Source organism: Mixophyes fleayi, chromosome 9 (genome assembly GCF_038048845.1).
Source record: "Mixophyes fleayi isolate aMixFle1 chromosome 9, aMixFle1.hap1, whole genome shotgun sequence".
Lineage (NCBI taxonomy): Eukaryota > Metazoa > Chordata > Amphibia > Anura > Limnodynastidae > Mixophyes > Mixophyes fleayi.
This window is the reverse complement of record NC_134410.1, coordinates 36687804-36707782: the sequence shown is the minus strand read 5'-3', so window position 1 is coordinate 36707782 and position 19979 is coordinate 36687804. Positions and strand designations below refer to the sequence as shown.

Here is a 19979-nt window from a genome sequence, read left to right as displayed (position 1 = left end):
GCACGAGTATTTCCGCGATCTCGCTAAAAATTGAATACCCCCCTTAGGGTCTCACTAATTTTTATCAAGGCAACCCTAAGCCAAAATAATTACCAAGTAGTCCCCCGTCTTGCTTACCACTGGGCCTGGCCGAGGCACCCCAGGGAGCCTAGGCACACAGTTTGGGAACCACTGTTGTAGGGGCTTTAAGCACTTGATTTCACAGCATGTACAAGTACACATAATGCTGTAAAAACTGTTGTCAATCAACAACAAAGTTCACTATTTCTCAAGGCACATACAAACCCTAACTACATTATATTTTACCCTTTGAATTACATTCAATCGGTTGGTTAAGATATCAGAAGAAAACTCTTTTCCTATCAAAACTGTATCTAATTCTATCATACAACAGGAGTGCTAGCGTTCAATCTGCAAACATGAATGTGATCAGTTCCCAGGGCATGTCTCCGGCACAGCGAACTGACATAACGAGCAGCTTCCTGTTGTATCAGTGTGCGGTGCACAGTTGGGGACGTTAGCACAGCTCGCACAGAAAAAGGAAGAAGCGTTTAGATGTAATCGCGGATGTGGGTATAGCAGATAGTCCTAGCAGCACAGGGCTGAATCCTGCAGCACAGCCCCGCTATGAATCCGGAGGAGCAGACCGTTACCTGGCTGATATCCCTGGGGGTGCTCAACTCACCCAAGAAGAACATCTGTGACCCAGAAGACTTTTTAAAATGTTCCCTGAAGGACGGGGTGGTGCTGTGCAAACTAATGAACCGGCTGCTCCCGGGTTCAGTGGAAAAGGTAACCGCCAACTAACTACACATTCTATGCAGTTAGGGTTCTATTGTTGTATTCTTCTGCGATTTGTGAGCGATAAAGAAAGGGAAACGCCCTGACCTTACTTTAGACAGATCTCCCACTCCCCATTACCCCAGGTATGTCAAACGCCAGGTGAAAGAGTTTGCTTTCATAATGCAAAGTGAGTCCACCCAGCCCCCCCAATGGTTTCTGAAAGTTATTGTATTTTCTATTGGTGTTTGTCCATCGCCTTCAATCCACAAGCTGGCAACTCTTGCTGAACTGTGGAAGTGTTTGTTTGTACAAGTATTATCTGGGTATAGACACATTCCTACAAACGTGCTGCGATTTGTTGCTTACATGAACTTATCTGCAGACAATCTCTTCCAAACTCCTATAGATCCTAAGGCTAAGTAGCAACAAGTCCACCTCTTGTCATCTGACATTTGTTTTGCAGAATTTACACGTGCTCGAGAGGATAAGTACAGCTAGATCCGGTTTTGTCTAATCGGTAATGATTTTAATTCAGTTTATTATACAGGAGGTGACCTAGCATGCTGCTAGCACAGACAAGGAGGAAGTCAGAAGTTACAGAAAGGCTCACGCTGTTGAATTAAACACAAAATATTCCCTGCCAGTTGTGTCACTTCCTGCAGTTGCAGTGGTTACAATGTTGTTGTTTATTAGGCGTTGGTATGATATTTACTAATAAAGTGGGCACAATAAATATTTTCATGAACTAAAAGTTAAAAAATAAAATAAAAGTTTAGTGCAAAAATTGACGCTGGGCATATTGGAGAATGGAGAATTATGTGCACCTGAAATAAGAGTCAGCGTGGATGTAGTTTTAGAACAGGCTTGGCTAACATGTGGCACTCCAGGTGTTTGTGAAACTACAAGTCCCAGCATACCCTTCCAGCAATAAGCTGCTATATATTGGCAAAGCATGCTGGGTCTTGTAGTTTCACAACATCTGGAGTGCCACAGGTTAGCCAAGCCTGTTCTAGAATAACCACAACCAATTTATCTTCATTTTATACCTACCAACTTCATCCATTCTACCTGGGGCACAGTAATATTCTCCACTTTTGCACACTCCTATAGCAACTGATTTAGCCTGCACTAAATTAATAAGGCTCATGTCACACAAGTCTACAAACACCAGCATTTCACAGCTAATTTTACACTCTACCTTTCCATCTGTAATACTTTCTATGTGGAAATAATTCATGTTAGAGCAACAAAACCATCAAATAGCGATTATATTTAGCTACCCCTTGTACCCCAGTAGCTGTGTTGAGAGTTGTAGTATTTGTTTACTGTATTGTACTGTTATACCATGTACTGTCTTGATGTTTTCCCTCTGTGTGGTGCTGTGGACAACATGTGGTGCTCTATAAATAAAAGTTAATAATACTTCAGCATTGGCATTTTCTAACCCTGCATGACATTCTCCTAATTATGTGCATGTTAATTAAATGGGCAACTAAATAGTAAAAACATTAGTAGAGCAACTGTCTCAGGTAAATGGATCATGTTGGCAGGCAGAGGCGGAACAAGCGAGGCCCACAGCTCACTAGTAGTTCCTACCATCTACATCTGGTATGCAGGGGGCCCCATTATCTCCACGGGCCCCGGAGCACTGCACCTGCTGCACCAAGTAGTGCCCTACAGACATTGAACACCCAGATGTATCTTTTAATAAGGAAAAGTGGAGGCATTGCCCATAATAACTGATTGGATTCTAGTTATCATTTTCTAGAATGTACTAGATAAATGATAGCTAGCATATGATTTGTAGCTAAGGGCAACAACGTCGCTGTTACACTTTGTGCAGATGCTTTGTGTGACATTTTTGTGGGCTTGTGAGAGAAATGCGCATGTTGGCACAAATAAAACCATTGCTTTAAAGTACTGCCTACTTATACTCATGGACAACCCCCTCAATTAATTGCAACTTTTCCTTTTGTCCCCTAACGTACTGCTGGCCCATATGTGTCTTAAATAATTATAAGATCAAAGGAATATCTGGGGGTATATATACTAAACTGCAGGTTTGCAAAAGTGGAGATGTTGCCTATAGCAACCAATCAGATTCTATCTTTCATATTGTAGAATGCAATAAGTAAATGAAAGCTAGAATCTGGTTGCTATAGGCAACATCTCCACTTTTGCAAACCCACAGTTTCACAAATATACCCCCTGGTCTGTCTTTAATTCATGCCTCACTTGTACATATCTGTCTGCCACAATCAAGCTATTTTGCGCATGGAGAAAGGTTCTCTTTAAGTGCTATGTCTCCACCCCTGGATATTCCCTAGATTATCTCCTCCCACTGAATAGGATGTTTTACATTTGGGTGCAGAATTAGGTGCATTACTTTGGCTGGACCACATTCAGCACGGAATGCCCCATCATACTTGCTTACTCTCCCGAGATGTCCAAGAGAATTCTGGATCCTAATTTTCTTTCTTGTGAAGTATGCGGGTGGGGTCTTCATGACCTGCCCTCTGGGAGGTCCAAAAAGTATGCAAATATGTGCCCCAATCTCCCAGCTCCTCCTATAAGAAGAGTACAATTTTCTCCCTGCAAATGATGCAATTACAGCCTGCTAATCTGTGCAAGTGGGTGCAAATGTACAGAACTAGCTGCAATATAAAACATAAGTTGCTGAAATTACATTTGCTCAACTCAATGTAAATTTCTGCTTTCCAATCATTGATTCCTATTCCTAATGATATTGATGCTGTGTTCAACCTCCTGCTAAATGCAGTTCAAGATGAATAAAACACACTGCTACACTTCTACTAGAAATCAAGAACAGTGGGTGAGAATTGTGTCCAGTATGAAGAACAAGAGACATTTGTATTTTCCAGGACAAATCTATGGCTGTAGCTGGAATTTAGGGACAGTTGGAAATTTTACATTTAGAGAGATAAAAGGTACCTTTCTTATATTATCAGTTACATTGGCTCAGAAACAGGGTACTTCACCTGCCAAAATGGACCAGTCAACAACAGTTGATTTCTAGTGTACACTCGTACTTTGATATTAATATACAATAGTAGAGTTTGATGTTAGTGTGCAGTGTCTTAGTACTAAAACAGTTCTTGTATACTGTAATTAACACAGAAAATCAGGAATGGTTGCAGTCTATATAATATACCTGTTACAGGCAACCTATGGCTCTCCAGCTGTTGTAGAACTACAAGTCTCACATCGCCCTTCAGTCATTGTGCTTGTAATTCCACCACACCTGGAGAGCCACACTGCCTTCCAAGAAACAGATGTCCACTGAATACATAGCAGTGCTCATTTTATTTTCCATGATGCGTATAAAGTGATCCATTTCTCTGTTCAGTTCAAATCCTTCCTGTGAGGCAGGGTTACTTAGTGTGCTCTCGCCATACAATCTATCCCTCTTGCTTCCTGAAGCTGAACATGTAAGACTTTCACACATTGGCAGCTCTGTGGAAACTTCAATTGGTGGCTTCTGTGTAACTTTGTGATTGGTTAGAGGCATTTTCCAGACCAGTTTGCTTTCTCTTCCTGTCAGTGTATCTGGACTGTAGTTAGCTTCACAGTGGTGTAGTCTGTCATAGAAATTGCTGTATATAAGGTCAGTAGAATCTGAGTGCTCATTACTGGATATATGGCTTATCTAAACATCAGCAAGTGTCTCATGTTGAAAGAAATAGGTCATGGATATGCTTAACAAACTCGTCTAGCAGTGCTCTGCTACATATATATTTCATGCTCTGGCACTTTGCAGACAGCAGTACAATATAATTTGCAGAGCTGTCATCACGAAGTTGAAAAAGGATATTTTGATTACAATACAGGACTTAAAGTTATATTTTATGCAGCTGAACTTATACAACAGTGATCTTTAAAACATATCTGTTTCATAGTTCTCCTGTAGCTATCTCCTGCAGAGTTCATATTTAATATCAGAAGTAATCAGAACTGTGAACAGTACAATGCCTGGAATACACAAGTATACCACATGTACACTAAACTGATGAAACATAATATCTAATCGGTCAGTATGTAATATAGCCATTTTTTTTGTTGCTAATTGCACCAGGTTATTGATTTATATACAATGTATTCTTTCTCCCACTGCAAATTGTAAGCCAATAATAAACAAGTGACATTAATTTATCTATAAATTCCTGTGAAAGTATACCCTTATATATTCGGTTTGCAGTATTATAGAGTACATTTGTTGCTCAGGGATGTCAGTTGTTTCATGACTCATTGTGAACTTGGAAGTGTTTAGGTGACTTTACTATCATAATTTTCAGTAGAGAGTACATTATTCATAATACAAGTCACTGCAGGCACTTTTTTAAACTCCAAAGTAACATTTGATATTCATATTTACACTGAAGTCATGATGTCAATATTTACTTACTATTCTACCATGTTATTATCATCACATAGTTAATGTGTGGCATTGTTAAAAAAATAAATAAAATAATAATAAAAAAAATATATATATATATATATATATATATATATATATATATATATATATATATTTATAAATGAGTGAAGTTTTCATGTTACATGATCTCTGACATTTGAAATAACTATAATAGGGGCAGAATTTCCCTAGAATATTACATAAAACATGGGCTTTTGGCTGGAACATGGTTGTTGTTTTTATATATGTATATATTATACACATACATTGGGGTGCAGAATGTTATACTATAGAGGACTGTTCAAAATTGATAACCCCTTTAAGTTAGTATATTTGTGTTACAGCATAGAGCGATCGCTTAGTAAACATCTCGTGGTTCAGGAATCGGGGAAACAGGACTGAGCAGAAAATGAGAGTGCGAGGCAGTGCTTTTAAATGGTTTTCTACTTACTGATAACTTTAACCTATTGGACTGTTGATACTTCCCCTGCAACTTTTACTCAATATGGTTGTGTTTTTTCTTTATAGCTCCCTTGTGTGCTGTCTTTAGCCATGTCTTTATATACTCAGGCAGATTTGCTTATTTTGATTGCCCAAGTGGGTAAAAGCAATGTGTTTTGTAAACATAATAGAAGAGCTAGTACAATCCAATACATTCAAAATATTTGAGATTTGTATTAGGCGTCTCTTACTGAGATCACCTTCAATCTTTTCAGCCCCCTTAAAATGAAATACATTTAAGATGGATACTGAGTAATTATCACTTATTGCTGATGTCTGTTACCAAGGTAACCAAACAAGCTTCTTGTACTCCTGTATAATTGAGTGGGCACACCCTATCAATCAGTGTATGCCTTAGTTTCAGAATCATTATTAAGTTATAGTGATCTACTTATCTGTTTTCCTGTATCCTGGTTGTCCTTGACTTAAAGCATCATTTCCCAATTCCTTATGTTTATGTAACAACAAATGCAATATCTGAAATGTAAAGAATGTACTTTTACTTCTGGGAATTTTTTTATTTTTAGTTTGCTGCAGAACCGAAGAATGAAGCCGATTGCCTTGAAAATATCAGGGAGTTCTTGAGAGCATCCAGCTCTCTCCGGGTCGAGGTGAGCTTTCTCTCATGTTTAATTCAGGTATCACTTACCACTGCTACATTATGCAGGAAGTCAAACAACAACTGGCCTGATGGTAACTTCAGAAGTCATTCATCATTGAGTGAAGAAAATGAGTACAGGGCTTCAATACTAAATATTAATCAATTAGAGCGCCTTTTTTTTTTTTTTTTTGGTCAGATTTCTAGCTTGCTGAGTTTAAAATCAGAATAAAGCTTCCACTTTCATTGAAACGGACAGAATATTTGATTTCAAGGGGCATAGTTACTAAAGCTTTTAAAAGAAAAAGCGTTGCCTATAGCAACCAATCAGATTCCAGCTATCATTTTCTAGAATGTACTAGATAACTGATAGCTGGAATCTGATTGGTTGCTATGGGCAGCACCTTCTGCTTTTGGAAGCTTTAGCCAATCTGCCACCAAGTGTGCTTGGAGCTAAAATGCATATTTTGCCTCCTATTTGTCTTCAAATGTAATATTACAGTTAATTTAAAGGGGTAGTGCCTTTTTAAAAAAAGTGAGCCCTACACTTTTTTTGAATTTACATATCTCCAGTAAAACCCTTGAAAATATTGTTATTAATGTTTCTTGTTCCCTTGTGGAAGTCTATCTTTTAAATTGTTGAAACTATATTGCACTATGCTGCAAAATAGTTAACTTTTAGTTCTGCAGATAAATTTAAAGCGACATTATCATCTAAGTGGCAGAACATTTAAGTTTGCCTCTTTAATATGGCTGCTGGGAGGGGCTGTGAGCACCATCAATTTTCCAGGAATATATTTTTATTTAGAGAAAAATCACATTTTCTGCACAAAATTACTCGGTCAGTCGCAATGCATGTTTTTAAAGCCTATAAAATACCCTTTAAGTCAAAAAGATAATGTAAACAAATAAACCTGTTCACAAGCACTTTCTTACAAGCGTTTATTATGCATCCACCTTTGCAATGATTTAATTACGAAAACATTGATTTCTGTGCTGTCCTCAACACTTCCAATATCACCCAACAAAACCATGACAGCTTAAAATGCCATATCCTTTTTTTGTCAGTAGTCAAAGTGGACTACTATATGGTGGTTTGCTATGCCGGCTTGTCTCCTACTGCCTTTACTGTAAAATTATCATATTCCATACCCTTACATTTCCCATACTGCCACTTCTATATTTCAACTTCAAACAATGTTTGCTGTGTAATATACAGGAAAACTAGTGTAAAATCAGGGACATGAGCCCTTAGAAAAGCATTAGGAAATGAGGGGACTGTGGAAAAAAAAGCCCCTGTCAAATCAGGCAATACTTTTCTATTTCTTGAGTGCCAGTAACATCTCGTATTACACGCCAAAAGAGGGTATGAGTGGTTGCCTGTGTGTAATGTAAAAGACATCAATAGTGCTTCCTGTTCTGTGCAATAAATGTCAGGGGGTAAATGTATGAACCTCCGGATTCTTCAACTTCGGCGAGTTCAGTGTCTTCAGCGCTTAAATTTAAAGCAGCGCTGCCTTGTAAAGGGAAGTTTCCCTTTACAAGGCAGCGCCGCTTTAAATTTAAGCGCTGAAGACGCTGAACTCCCCGGAGTTGAAGAATCCGGAGGTTCATACATTTACCCCCTGATGTGCTTTGAATTAAATGCTGTGACACATTACAGGCAAATATTCTGGTGCGTTTAACCAGTTACTCATAACTATAGTAATATATATATATATATATTTTTTTTTTTTTTTGTGAAACAGCATGTGTTCTAGGCTTAGTCGTCCTTCAACCAAGGTTACTGCTAAAAATAGGGATTCAGTAGTTATTAGGAAGGAAAAGCAAAAAAAAAAGTTTATTTTCATAATTCCATAAATCAATTGTTTGGCATATTTAATAAAGTGTATAGCATACTAACACTACCCCCCCTCCTTTAATTTAATATTGAAACTGTAGCCTTTGGTTTCCCACAGCTGTTTGATGCAAATGACCTTTATACCGGCGAGAACTTCTCTAAAGTCTTGAGCACTCTATCTGCTGTCAATAGAGCTACTGAAGGTAAGACGTGACATCGTCCAGTGTTAACACTTACTGGTTAAACTTGATCAAATTTTTTGGGGTTGCTATGGACGAAGCCTCCTTTTCTGATCAAGGACGCACATGGCCACAAAAGGTGCTTGTCAATTGTCTGGTTGATAACCATCTCTTTGTATCATTACTCGCACAGTGTTGGAGACTGTGTATCTGTGTAGCTCTCTTAGGGGCATATGCAATTGTTGGCGGATTCCACTGCGGAAAAACTATTACCGTTATTACGGTAATACTAAGCCGGATTTCAGCTCTGAAATCCAGCGTGAGAAGTACCGTAATAACGGTATTTACGTGCACTATTACCGCAATGATGGTAACAGTGCGCGGGGCGCGTTGCTTTTGGCTGTAACACCAACAATTGAATATGCCCCTTAGTCTAAATAGGTTGTGCTTCCTTGTCAGCTTTGCTGATTTTATTGAGTTAAGTTAATTGCATGATGCCCTACTGGTCACTGCTAGGCATTTCAAATTGTTGGAATAAATTATTGGTATAATGTAGGTATGTGTGTTTGTTTGTGTTTGACAGAACAGACGTCAAGGAGGCCATGTTCTCGAACACTCTCTCCACGACATAGCTTTGTAGCATCTTCTCAGATAAATCCTCAAGGAACAGATAGCTCAACACGAGTAATAAGGAGGCAATCAAAACCTGTGGTATGTTTCTGCAAATGGCACTTATGTGCACTGTGGAGCTTTGTTTAATTGCACAATATATATGTGGTAGTGAATAGTTATATTTTGCTATTCACTGAAAATTATAATCTATGTGAAATGTTTGTTTACATGGTAAAGTGAGTGCATGGTAATTTTGATAAAAAAACAAATTACACAGAAATGACAGTAGATGAAAAGGGGTTACTCAGAAATATTCACTTTACTGGACCTAGCTTTGCTTTGAAAACAGTCTCTAGCAGGGTGGTAATCGTTTTTTACGATTACCACTATACCGACATGTTTAACCCCTACAAATAAATTCCTAAATTATGAAAAACCAATGTGAAAATAAACAGACTTACCTTTAACCTGACGCTGGACATCTCCGATGGAAGCACCATGCTGATAGCAAGTGATTCCGATTCAACAAGTGGTCGGCACTGCAGGCTGACGTCATCGCAGCGTCTGTCAATAGAAATTTAAAGCGGCAATATCAGGTTAAGTGTTTAAACACTAAACCTTAGGGGTCCCCACATTGCCGTTTAAAATTTTTATTGACAGACGTCACAATGACGTCAGCCTGCAGTGCCGACCACTTGTTGAATCGGAATCACTTGCTGTCAGCATGGTGCATTTATTGGAGATGTTCAGCGTCGGGTTGAAGGTAAGTCAGTTTATTTTCACATCGGTTTTTCATAATTTTAGAATTTATTTCTAGGGGTTAAACATGTCGGAATAATGGTAATAGTAAAGCATACCCAACCCTTTTAGCAGATATCCACATTTTACATAGCTACAGGTCCCGACACCTTACTCATAAGAGACAGGTTCCACCGTAAACGCACAAAAAATGCTGTGCAACTTACAGCCTGGCCATGGGGTACATTTGGTTCCAAAACCAGGGACCATGATAAACATCTAGATGACATCATTGGACAGGTGTCACATCCACCTGGGGTGGACCCTCTGTGGTTTGTCACTCTCTCTTTACCTTCTTATGAGGTTCTGGTGCTAGTACTTGTTCTGATCTCTCTCCTGCATAGCTAATGAAACAAACAAAGGGAAAAAAGGTGCTTTATACAGCCTTATAAAAATACACATACATTGAAAAAAATCGCGTTAGCCAGCTGAACCATGAAGCGTCACCACTGTTCCGCAGTCTCCGATAAGCCCCTAATCTCTCACTAACATACTGGAAAAGTAATGAATACCAGTTAGAACAATGTATGCCATGTAGCCCTATAACAAAGTGCAAAGGTGTGCTTATAAGCCAGTCCCAATAACATTTATTAAGATAGACCATTATACACCTCTCAGGACATGTACGACCGCTACTTATAACCCACTCTATCTCTTAATCAGTTCTTGGTTATTCTCTGACCTGTCCCTGGTGCTCATTCTTGCTAGCTCTGTAGTTCTGGTCTATCATGCCTTACTCTTTATCTATTCCTGTTGTTTAAAGTGCATTTGACTAGAGACAATCATCATTCTAATGCACATCTATGTGTCCCCAGTTTTGAAGTGGGGAGGGATAGAACAACCTGTAACCAATCAGATCATCACAATTTTCACGACAGCACAGAGTATTACAGGGGAGGAGTGTCCTGTTCTTGTGCGAATCAGTGACCTATCAACTGTTGTGATGGTGTAAATGAGGTTAGAGCTGCATATAATGGGCAGAGTTATTATGTGCGGAGGGGAACTGGGGACGAGAAGGAAGCCACAGACTGAGCATTTAATAGTGTAAGGAGCAGGGTCCTCCAGCAGTGCACAGTAGTAATGTGAGGTGTCTGTCGAATCCATGTTAGGAGATCGTAGTGTCACATGCACCTCTATATAAAAATGAAGATTATAAATTCAGTTTGTGGTTGTTGTACCTGCTCCTGTGTAATTTTAGTATCTCTCCCTCTATTGTTAGAATATTTCCTCAACTTTCTGTCCTGTCTCATTGAACTGATTGTTTCCCCTGTTAGCGATTCTCTGACTTCCCCACCCCTGGATTACCTATGAATATTTATTGTGGCTATCTGACCCCTTGCTGACGTGTGACTAATTTCTCTGGTTTTGTAACCTAACTTACGCTTGGCCACTTGCTCTGACATGTGATCTTCCTCTCATCTGGATATAATTAAAAAAGTTAATTAAACAATCATACGGGCTCAGAACAAGGGATGCTCAAAATACCAAACAAATATCCAGGAATCACACTTTATTCACATAGATTAATTGTAACCAGTAATAATTTTGGGGTTGTAAACTTGATGCATTAGAAATTGGACATATGACAGACATTTTTGACAGATCTTTGGCGACTGGAATACAGGCAACCATGTAATGTAAAATAATGGATTGTCTTGTGCTCCGTCAGTGCCTCTACAGCTTGCTGGACATGTGTTGCCTGCAGAAAAGATGTGAAGCCTCTCTACACCAATGATAATGTATCCAGTCTCTGCAGGAGCTGAAAGTTTGGGGTTACTTATATTCCAGTTCAACTAATTTGATAACTATGGGCCTGATTTATTAGTGATCTTTTCTGCTGTTTTTTGCTTATCTTAAGCAAATCCACTCTGTGCATGCTCAGAAAAGGGAGATAAGAAGCAAAATCCACTGCGTAATTGAAGAATTTCTTAAGTTAAGATGAAAATCCATCTTGACTTCACTCTTATCTCCCCATTTCTACTTAAAAATAAGCATCTCAACTTTTGCACAAGATAAGATCACTAATGAATCAAGTCCTATATGAGGAAGACACCGGACACACTAGTGACAACATAAAGAAACCACAATAGTACAGGACAAAGTGGGACTTTTAAATGTGTGGAGCCTGGACTGTGTCCTAATCAGGCCTGGAAGTGTGAGTTTAATACAATTGTAGTGTTATCTTTTTGTAGCTTTATAGATTTTTCCTACATATGTCATCATATGTCCTTTGTGTGCCAAAAGCTTCAGGCTTCCATGAAATTAGTCGTTAAGTAATGTCATCTATGCAAACATTTTGCAGTTTTCCATGTCTAAGCTGATCCTGCATCTCTACTACCTAACACAATACCCCATTCTACCAGGACATAAAAATAATGTCAACCATGTGCTCAGCACAGTCTCTCTCCATAGAGAGACAATGGTCACTGATGGACTCTTCGTCTGATTCCATCTCTTCTCCATTCAGTTGTCACAAATTGAATTAAGGAGAAAAGGAATGAACACCCAATACTCACAGTGTAATATAGTGTGGTCTGACTCTAATGTGTTCTACAACCTCCAAGAGATGATGCTTGGGGAATTAATTTAATCTGTTTATTTGTCTATCATCATCTTTCTCTACAGCCTGGTATAGCAAGCTAACGATTTGTCTTTAGCCACTAGCAAAACACATAAATTGTTCTCCAAGGCTGTTTCTAAATAATTTAAAAAACAATTTGTGAATGTTTTACTGTTTTCCATCTTACAGCTGCCATAAATTTTAATATATGTTTTGCCCGTGAGAGCCAGGTGAGAGACCTAAATGGGCATTCAGAGATCTTAACAGGGGGCCGGCAGGAGAGAGTACATAGAGGGAAATGTGAAATCACTCATCGCTGGGAGACATTGGACAATTGGCTGCCTGTCTGACTCTACAAATAAATGAAATAATGATTTGATTTGACTATATTTTCGAACCCTGTGATTTTTTTTTTTGATTTTTTTTTTTTTTTTATACGCTACATCATTTTTGTTTTGTTTTTTTATTATTGCAGGACATGACAGGAAATGGCAGCTGTCAGTTAGTTGTGAAGGCAAAGTTTAATTTCAAACAGCAGAATGAAGATGAGCTGTCATTTGGCAAAGGTGACACTATCTATGTCACCAAAATGGTAGATGGTGGCTGGTGGGAAGGAACGCTGAACGGCAAAATGGGCTGGTTCCCTAGCAACTATGTGAAAGAATGCAAAACCAATGGTAAGATCCTAAATTTCATTATTTGGAAATAAATCATTACAATGTGTTATAATGAAATAATATATAAATATATATTGGGCTAGAACAATAACAATTTGCAGCATGAGCATCAATAATATAAACAAACCAAACCTATTGTTTTACCTTGTACTAAAATAATGTTCTTTGATGTGATTAAACTAAATTCTAGGCTGCACTGATATTGTATGTAATGTGACATATCCAAGAGGTAACAAGTGGATGTTTGTCCAGTTATTCTGAGATTCCCTTTCCTCAAAATAGAAAAAATATTGCATGTAACGAGGCGCAAATGTGATTTCCAAATGCAATATTTTGCATTTTATATAGGTCAGTGTGAGGAAATTAGTTTTGAAGTGGAAAACTGTGGCCCTGCAGCACACCTGATAATTGTTATGATGACATGCTCCTATTTGTGTGCAGTTGCATCTGATTTTATGCAAAGCACATCAAAATTGTAGAGTCCGTAGGGGGTGCAAATATTTGGATGTTCATATACAAGGAGCTGTGAGGGATGGTGGCACTAATAAATAAGCGCAGGCTGAGCGCACATTTAACTCCCACAAAAAATGAAATGTTGTTTATTTGAGACAAGCTGCTGAAATACAAGGGGTGGAGAGGGTACAGTTACATAGGTGTCTTTATGTGCAGCCGTGGAGCATTTATCTCTCTGAGGAGGCGGTAGAATGCAGGCTTCGGCCTATGTTTTTATGGGATTGCTAGGATTTTCTAGGCTCATTTCGGCTAGTGTTAGAAAATTATTGAAGTGCATGCTAGTGACACACAAATATACAATCCCGATATCCCCTTCTTTCATGATGACATAAATGAGGCTATACAGAGAGGTATTTGAGGTGACAAATGGAGAAGTTGGAATGAACGGAGGGGCGGGGTCTTGAAGTGGTAGTAGGCCAGACTTTACCCTTCATGTATTATACACCATGAGCATTTCAGCTGCAGTCTCCAGGATTTGGAGCAAACTGCAGTCCCATAAGTCCGAATGTGGTTGTGGTCCTTGTTTTGCATGTTACATGCAATTAGGGGCGTTTCTGCCTTCTACATATTTTGTGGCTTGTAAATGACCTTTTATTTTCTATATTTTGTTTATATCCATTAAATAATTCTGTATGCTCAGAGACTATGCTGCTAACCTTGATGTAAGTTATAGTGCTGACCCCCTGTGTTCCCTCCCTCTCAGCTCAGCTTCTGTTGCCTTCACCTACAGCAAGTTGTGAGGAAAGAGAGGTTTGATGAATAACAGGGTGTTTTGATTACATAAAATGCCATTTTTCTTAGGGAAACATCATAACCAATACATATAAAAAAATGTGAATACCACATTTTTTTGAAGCAATATGTGTCCTACCTTGTCAATAGAACAAGTGGCGTTTATGTAGTATTCCATTAAAATGTAAGAACAAATCAAATACATGTATAGCAATGACATCCTTAAACGGACCTGAAAGAAAATGTTGTTATATAATCATGTGACCACTTAGAGCCAATTACAGCATGTTGCTATGGTCAACAGATAACCGTGAAGTGTGAACTAATGCTGCCACCATCGGGGCGACAGGACTTCTGTGGTAAAAGTACTGTCAGTGGTGCTGATATCTAGTTGGCACTACTGGTCTGCCCAATGCCAATTGTAATTGATTGGTTTTTAGATTTTGATATGTGTGTATGGCGTACTATATTGACGCCATTTGTTCTGTTGTCAAGGTAGGGTACATATTGCCTAAAAAGAATTCTGTATTGTATGTAATGTTGAATTTATTATATATCTGTTGTGATGTAGCCCTAACAGTATAGGCATTTTAATGATATCAAAGGGTCTAGGACAGTGGTTCCCAAACTTTTTCAGTTCGCGGCACCCTTAGAGTCTCCAAATTTTTTCAAGGCACCCCTCCAAAATAATTACTGAGCAGTCCTGTTTTAGAAGTAGTTGGGTCAAAAAAATGTAATAAGTATTTAGGTCAGGACAGAAATACTTATTTAGTTGTATGCAAAAATGCCCCCTCTACATCCAGACACACTGCCCCCTCTGCATCCAGGCACCCCTGGGAGCCGCGGCGCACAGTTTGGGAACCGCCGGTCTAGGAGGTAAATGTATCGGGATACGAGTTTCCACCGGGTTTGAAGAGTGGAGATGTTGCTTATAACAACCAATCAGATGCTAGTTATCATTTATTTAGTACATTCTACAAATAGTAGCTAGAATCTGATTGGCTGCTATAGACAACATCTCCACTTTTCAAACTTGCCAGAAACTCGCAGCTTGATAGATTTACCCCTAGGTCAGCTCCTACTTCATTCTATGTGAACCTTCCTGGTTGTCCTTGTTGTCAGGAGTTCCTTGGTCTGGGCGCAAACACGTATTTCCTCAGATTTGCTATATTGTAATAAAAAGTATAGGAAGCCATTTAATTAGAATATTATACTATGTATTTCTTTCTTCATAACTTAATAGCTTTATTAGTGAAATATTACAGTCTAAAATCTATGCGTCTTAACTATTAATATTAACCATTTATATTTCCTGGAATAAACACTCACTTAAAAATGCCTATATCTTAAAAAGGGCTTGTGCCGTGCAGGGCACATCATGGTCTCCTAGCTTGGGGACCGTGGTGCAGAATTGATTATCAAGAGATTTCGTAAGCATATTTTTTTGTTACCAAGACAGCCTGTGATCATTATTCTGGGTGTCTTTATATAAAAAAATAATAATAATAATTTATATTTATGTCTCAATATTGTGGTTTAGACTTTTTATTGCTGCCACTAAAGTTTTGCACAGAAATGTATGTTATCACTGTAATATGTATCCTTGAACCTCAGTGGGTTAATTTTTCTGTTATGCTGACCTAACACAGACTGATCCCACCACTTTTGAGCAACAGGGTCTGTGCCCAAGTTGCCTACATATGTGCCTTTCCAAATCTGACAGATCCAGCTCTCTGGCACTTGAGTTTTGGGGCTCTATCCGGGCCATGAGTGGGTGGTCACATATGTTTGGATATTGGAGGGGTTGAAGAGACCATTGGTAATATTTGTGCACGTTACCAGCTTTAGCTACCTATGCCTGGGTTGTTGCCAAATTCTTTTCTTTATATACTGAAAAAATGTTTTCCTATTTGTGTTATGTGGCCCTTTTGGTGCATCAAACTACCTCAGTCCCTTGCTCTTTTCCACTCGGCAGACAGTCGGCATGAAAACTGTTAGGCTTCTGTCACATTACATATTACATCGCCGCGGAGTGCCCTGTGACCTTTCTGGAAGTTTTATGTTGACCTTAGAATTCCCCCCTAAATGTTATGGTTTACACTAGGCTAGGGCTTCAGCCAATTATCATGTCATCAAAATTATTAATCACAAAGCAGTGTATTTTCTGTATATAATTTGTAAATAATTCTTTTTTTTTTTTTTTTTTTTCTTCCAGACAAGCCACTATCCCCAAAGACACTGCAAGGTTGTGACATTACACAGCTAACCAAAAATTATTATACTGTGGTAAGCAAATATGTCCTATCTATATTCTGATCATCTTGTTTTTTTTTATTAAGTGAAAAACGTTTTATCCAGACTGCTTTCTTATATTGCAGTGTTTTATTTAGTGACTTAAATTCTGCAATTTAATGGTGTGTCGGCTGCTCTCATGGTAATGCCTTTCACTTTCCTCCTAAATACCTGTAGAAATTGCATTGCATACTTCATGTTTTCAGTCAGTCCTGAGGCCCACGGGCAATAATAGAGTGCAAGTCTCAACAATTTGCAAAATATTTCACTGTGTTTATATACTTCTATAGTCTGTATTCTAGTTCAATCTTGTGACATTTCATCACATTGAATACGCAAATTTTAATGTCCTATTTCGAAAAAACCCCCAAATGATCATGTGCTTACCAAAGGCCTCCTACTTCAGTATTGGTAGCACTCTCTTAAAGGGGAAGAAAAGCTTTATAATGTAAGATCACCCAACATTATAACAGAAGGCTGATTTCCAACTTCATAAGTGGGACACAATTTTAGACCTCGCAGAGAGTGTAATCTATACAGCTACAGTTTCATGCAGTAGAGTGAGCTCTGTCACTTTCAGGTTTTAAATGGCTTATTGTTTCACAGGCACAATGCATTACATTTTCTGACCCCCAATTTAAAAGGAACTTTAGCCATAGTTTTCCCATACACCAGTAATTCATATTAACTACTATTATATGTAGGCCCCCCCTTCTGGAGTAACAAAAAGAGGGACCATGTAACCAAACCTTTGTACAGACTGTCCTAACAGATGGATAATTTCTTTTGTGTGCAAAATAAAAAGAGTATTTGTTTTTTAATTATGTTAGGGTAAGAAATGCGACAGAATTTCAACATACACCTGTTTACTCTAGCTATAAGTCCAGTTTTTACCACAGATGGCAAATAAAGTGCTAAATAATAACAAATGGCAATGTACATAGCCAAGACCTCTGTTACATCCTATTATTATACCCCAGGCAATATAATATAGAAGTAATAACTTCCAAAAATTAGTCATGACCATTTTGGGCCAAGGGAGTCAGATTCTTTGAAAATTTCTAATGAACCCTTCTGTCAGGCGCTGTCCCCGTGCTTCTAGGTGCCAGCGAACGGTCGCCTATCCTACATCCTGCTCGCATCCCGTTGCCTAGCAGCGGGACGCTCTTACAGATTCTGCCTCCCGTGGCATGAACATGCGCATTTCAGCCGTGTCCCGTTGCTAGGCAGCGGAACGCTTGTTCTGGGCTCCGTCGGCGGTCAGCTGTGCTTTGACCGCCGAAATCACTCTCCTCTTATCGGCGCTTACTTCCTCCTATTTACGGACCTTGCCAGAGTATTGGTTCACCAATCTCCAGCGTTCCAGTGTGCTGTTCCGTTCCTGTGTTTTGCTATTTGGATTCTGACCTCTGGTTTGTCTTGTGACCATACCTTTGCTCTGTGATTTGGTACCTTTTTCTCTGCAAGGCTCCAGACTTCAGCTACCTCTGACCACTCTCCTGGATCTGCCCTTTGCACCTCGCCATTGTTGGCTTCTATCTAGTTGTTCTACTATTCCTGTGTATACTCCATTGCACTGCTGACTAACTGGGAGAGCCGCAACCTGCACACCTCACGCAGCCAAGACCACACCTCCTTGCGTGGGTCCCTGGGGAACACCGGGGGTGTGTTAGACTCCGCTCCTCTCAGTCTAGTTGTGCCAATATCAGTGAATGTAACTCGGCTTCATATTCTTAATGTGTTAACGAGATTAAATGGACACAAAGCTAGTTGGGTACATTAAAAACGTTAGGTAAGTCCTATTTCAACTGCAAGGCCTAAAAGGAACTAGGGTGTAAGTAAATAGATCCACCTTGTCCTTTTATATAAATAACCACCCCTAAACGTCAGGTTTTATATCCTGCGCCCTCATATCCTGATAGACATTTTAAGATTAAATTAAAAATATCAGTGGGGAAGAAGAACTGATGTGCACAAATTTGGGTATACCTTTGTTATATATCTGCTGTACATTGTATCATATGTAATGTGCTATCTGGCTATTTGATTATGTTGTCTCCCCAAATCAGACAATTAAAGTAATGGGGAGCCAGTCACAGCTTCTATACTTCTCTCAATTTATTATATGTATATAATAAGCTACATCTGGGAATCTCACTCGGGTGAGAAGCATATTCGTATTTGAGAATGTGCGGAGCAGCAAGGATCTCTTGGTCATCAACACCATCATCCTCATTTATTTTCATGCCAATAAATCGCTTGCATGCAGTCTGCAATTATCAGAGGGTTTGCAAAGTGACTGCATTTGAGAGGGTCAAAAAAGCAGGTATACTTCTTTGTAAGGGTGTATGGCATCCAGTCCATGAAAGCAATAAATGTATCCACTCCTTTTAATCCTCAAATATTACTTCAAAGAAGGGCAGGTTATAGTAAGCAAATAAATATGCAAAGTTAGTAGTAATTTCGGCGGACAAATAAGTAATGCTTGAATTCCTCCAAGAAAAGTAAAAATTAATGTGCAAGAATTTTGGCAGAGATGAGGGCTTATTAATGGGCAAGACCTCTGTTTTAGAATGATTTACTTTATACCCTGATCGTTGGCTAGGAGTAAGGATGTCCGAGAACATTATCAGACAATAATTTATAACTTATGTCTCCTGTTGTGTCTAGATATTGCTGGATGTGAGCAGGCAGAGGCTTATACTTAAAGTAAATTGGAACGGGAAAGGGGGCATCCTTAATGTGAACCTTTAAACAAGCCAAACTTTTATGGTAAATAGTGAGGAAGCATCTGTAGGGGTGGAATAAAGTAACTGAATAATTTTTAAGAAAGCGAGCATTCGTACACATGTACTTAAACATTTGCAGCATACATATACAATCATCGTACATCTTAACAGAGAATAGCTGCCCATTTCTTTTGAATGGTTGTAGACATCAATGAGATGGATTGGACCGGACCGGTGGGACGTAAAACCAACCTGGTCATTCTGAATTAGTTTTGGTTGCTCAACTTATTAGTCAACAATAGCCTAAAGATTACTAAATCAGTATTCAACAATGCTATTGGCTTAAAATAAATAAATCTGGAGTCTAGCTTTGGGGTAACCGTAAAACATGAATGAGGCATTGATTCTGGAATACCTTAAAGAAATACATTAATTAATGTCATCATGTGAGGCAGCAACTGTACCCGATAAGCCTTATAGTTGCTATAAATGAGCCCACATTGTATTCTTAACATATTTATCTTGCTGTCCTTTTCCTGAAATCCTTTACTATGACTACATATGCTAAAGAGGGGGTGGATTCATCAGCATATTAGAAAATTATGCTCTGCAGAAAAAAATGGATCTTGCAGATAATTGTTCAACTGTTTCTTCAGTACCAATGTACATCTATTAAAACTTGCTGGCACGTAGTCTACCGTTGTTTTTAAGACAGTGAAGTTGATAGGTG

General features: G+C 38.8%; 1 protein-coding gene and 1 non-coding gene across 2 annotated transcripts in view; both read left to right on the top strand.

Annotated features, from left to right (window-relative positions):
* The first annotated feature begins 422 nt into the window (after positions 1-422).
* The window catches only part of ARHGEF6 (Rac/Cdc42 guanine nucleotide exchange factor 6), a 76115-nt gene continuing 56558 nt past the window's right edge, over positions 423-19979 (top strand). Inside the window, exons 1-6 of the mRNA XM_075187296.1 lie at positions 423-792; positions 6247-6330; positions 8276-8360; positions 8920-9047; positions 12782-12983; positions 16444-16514. Coding sequence (XP_075043397.1) covers positions 628-792; positions 6247-6330; positions 8276-8360; positions 8920-9047; positions 12782-12983; positions 16444-16514 — 735 coding nt within the window. The 5' untranslated portion in view covers positions 423-627. The remainder of the gene's footprint in view (positions 793-6246; positions 6331-8275; positions 8361-8919; positions 9048-12781; positions 12984-16443; positions 16515-19979) is intronic.
* On the top strand, positions 15577-15714 carry LOC142102657 (U11 spliceosomal RNA). Its single transcript, XR_012679311.1, has one exon. It is a non-coding gene; the product is annotated as a U11 spliceosomal RNA (small nuclear RNA).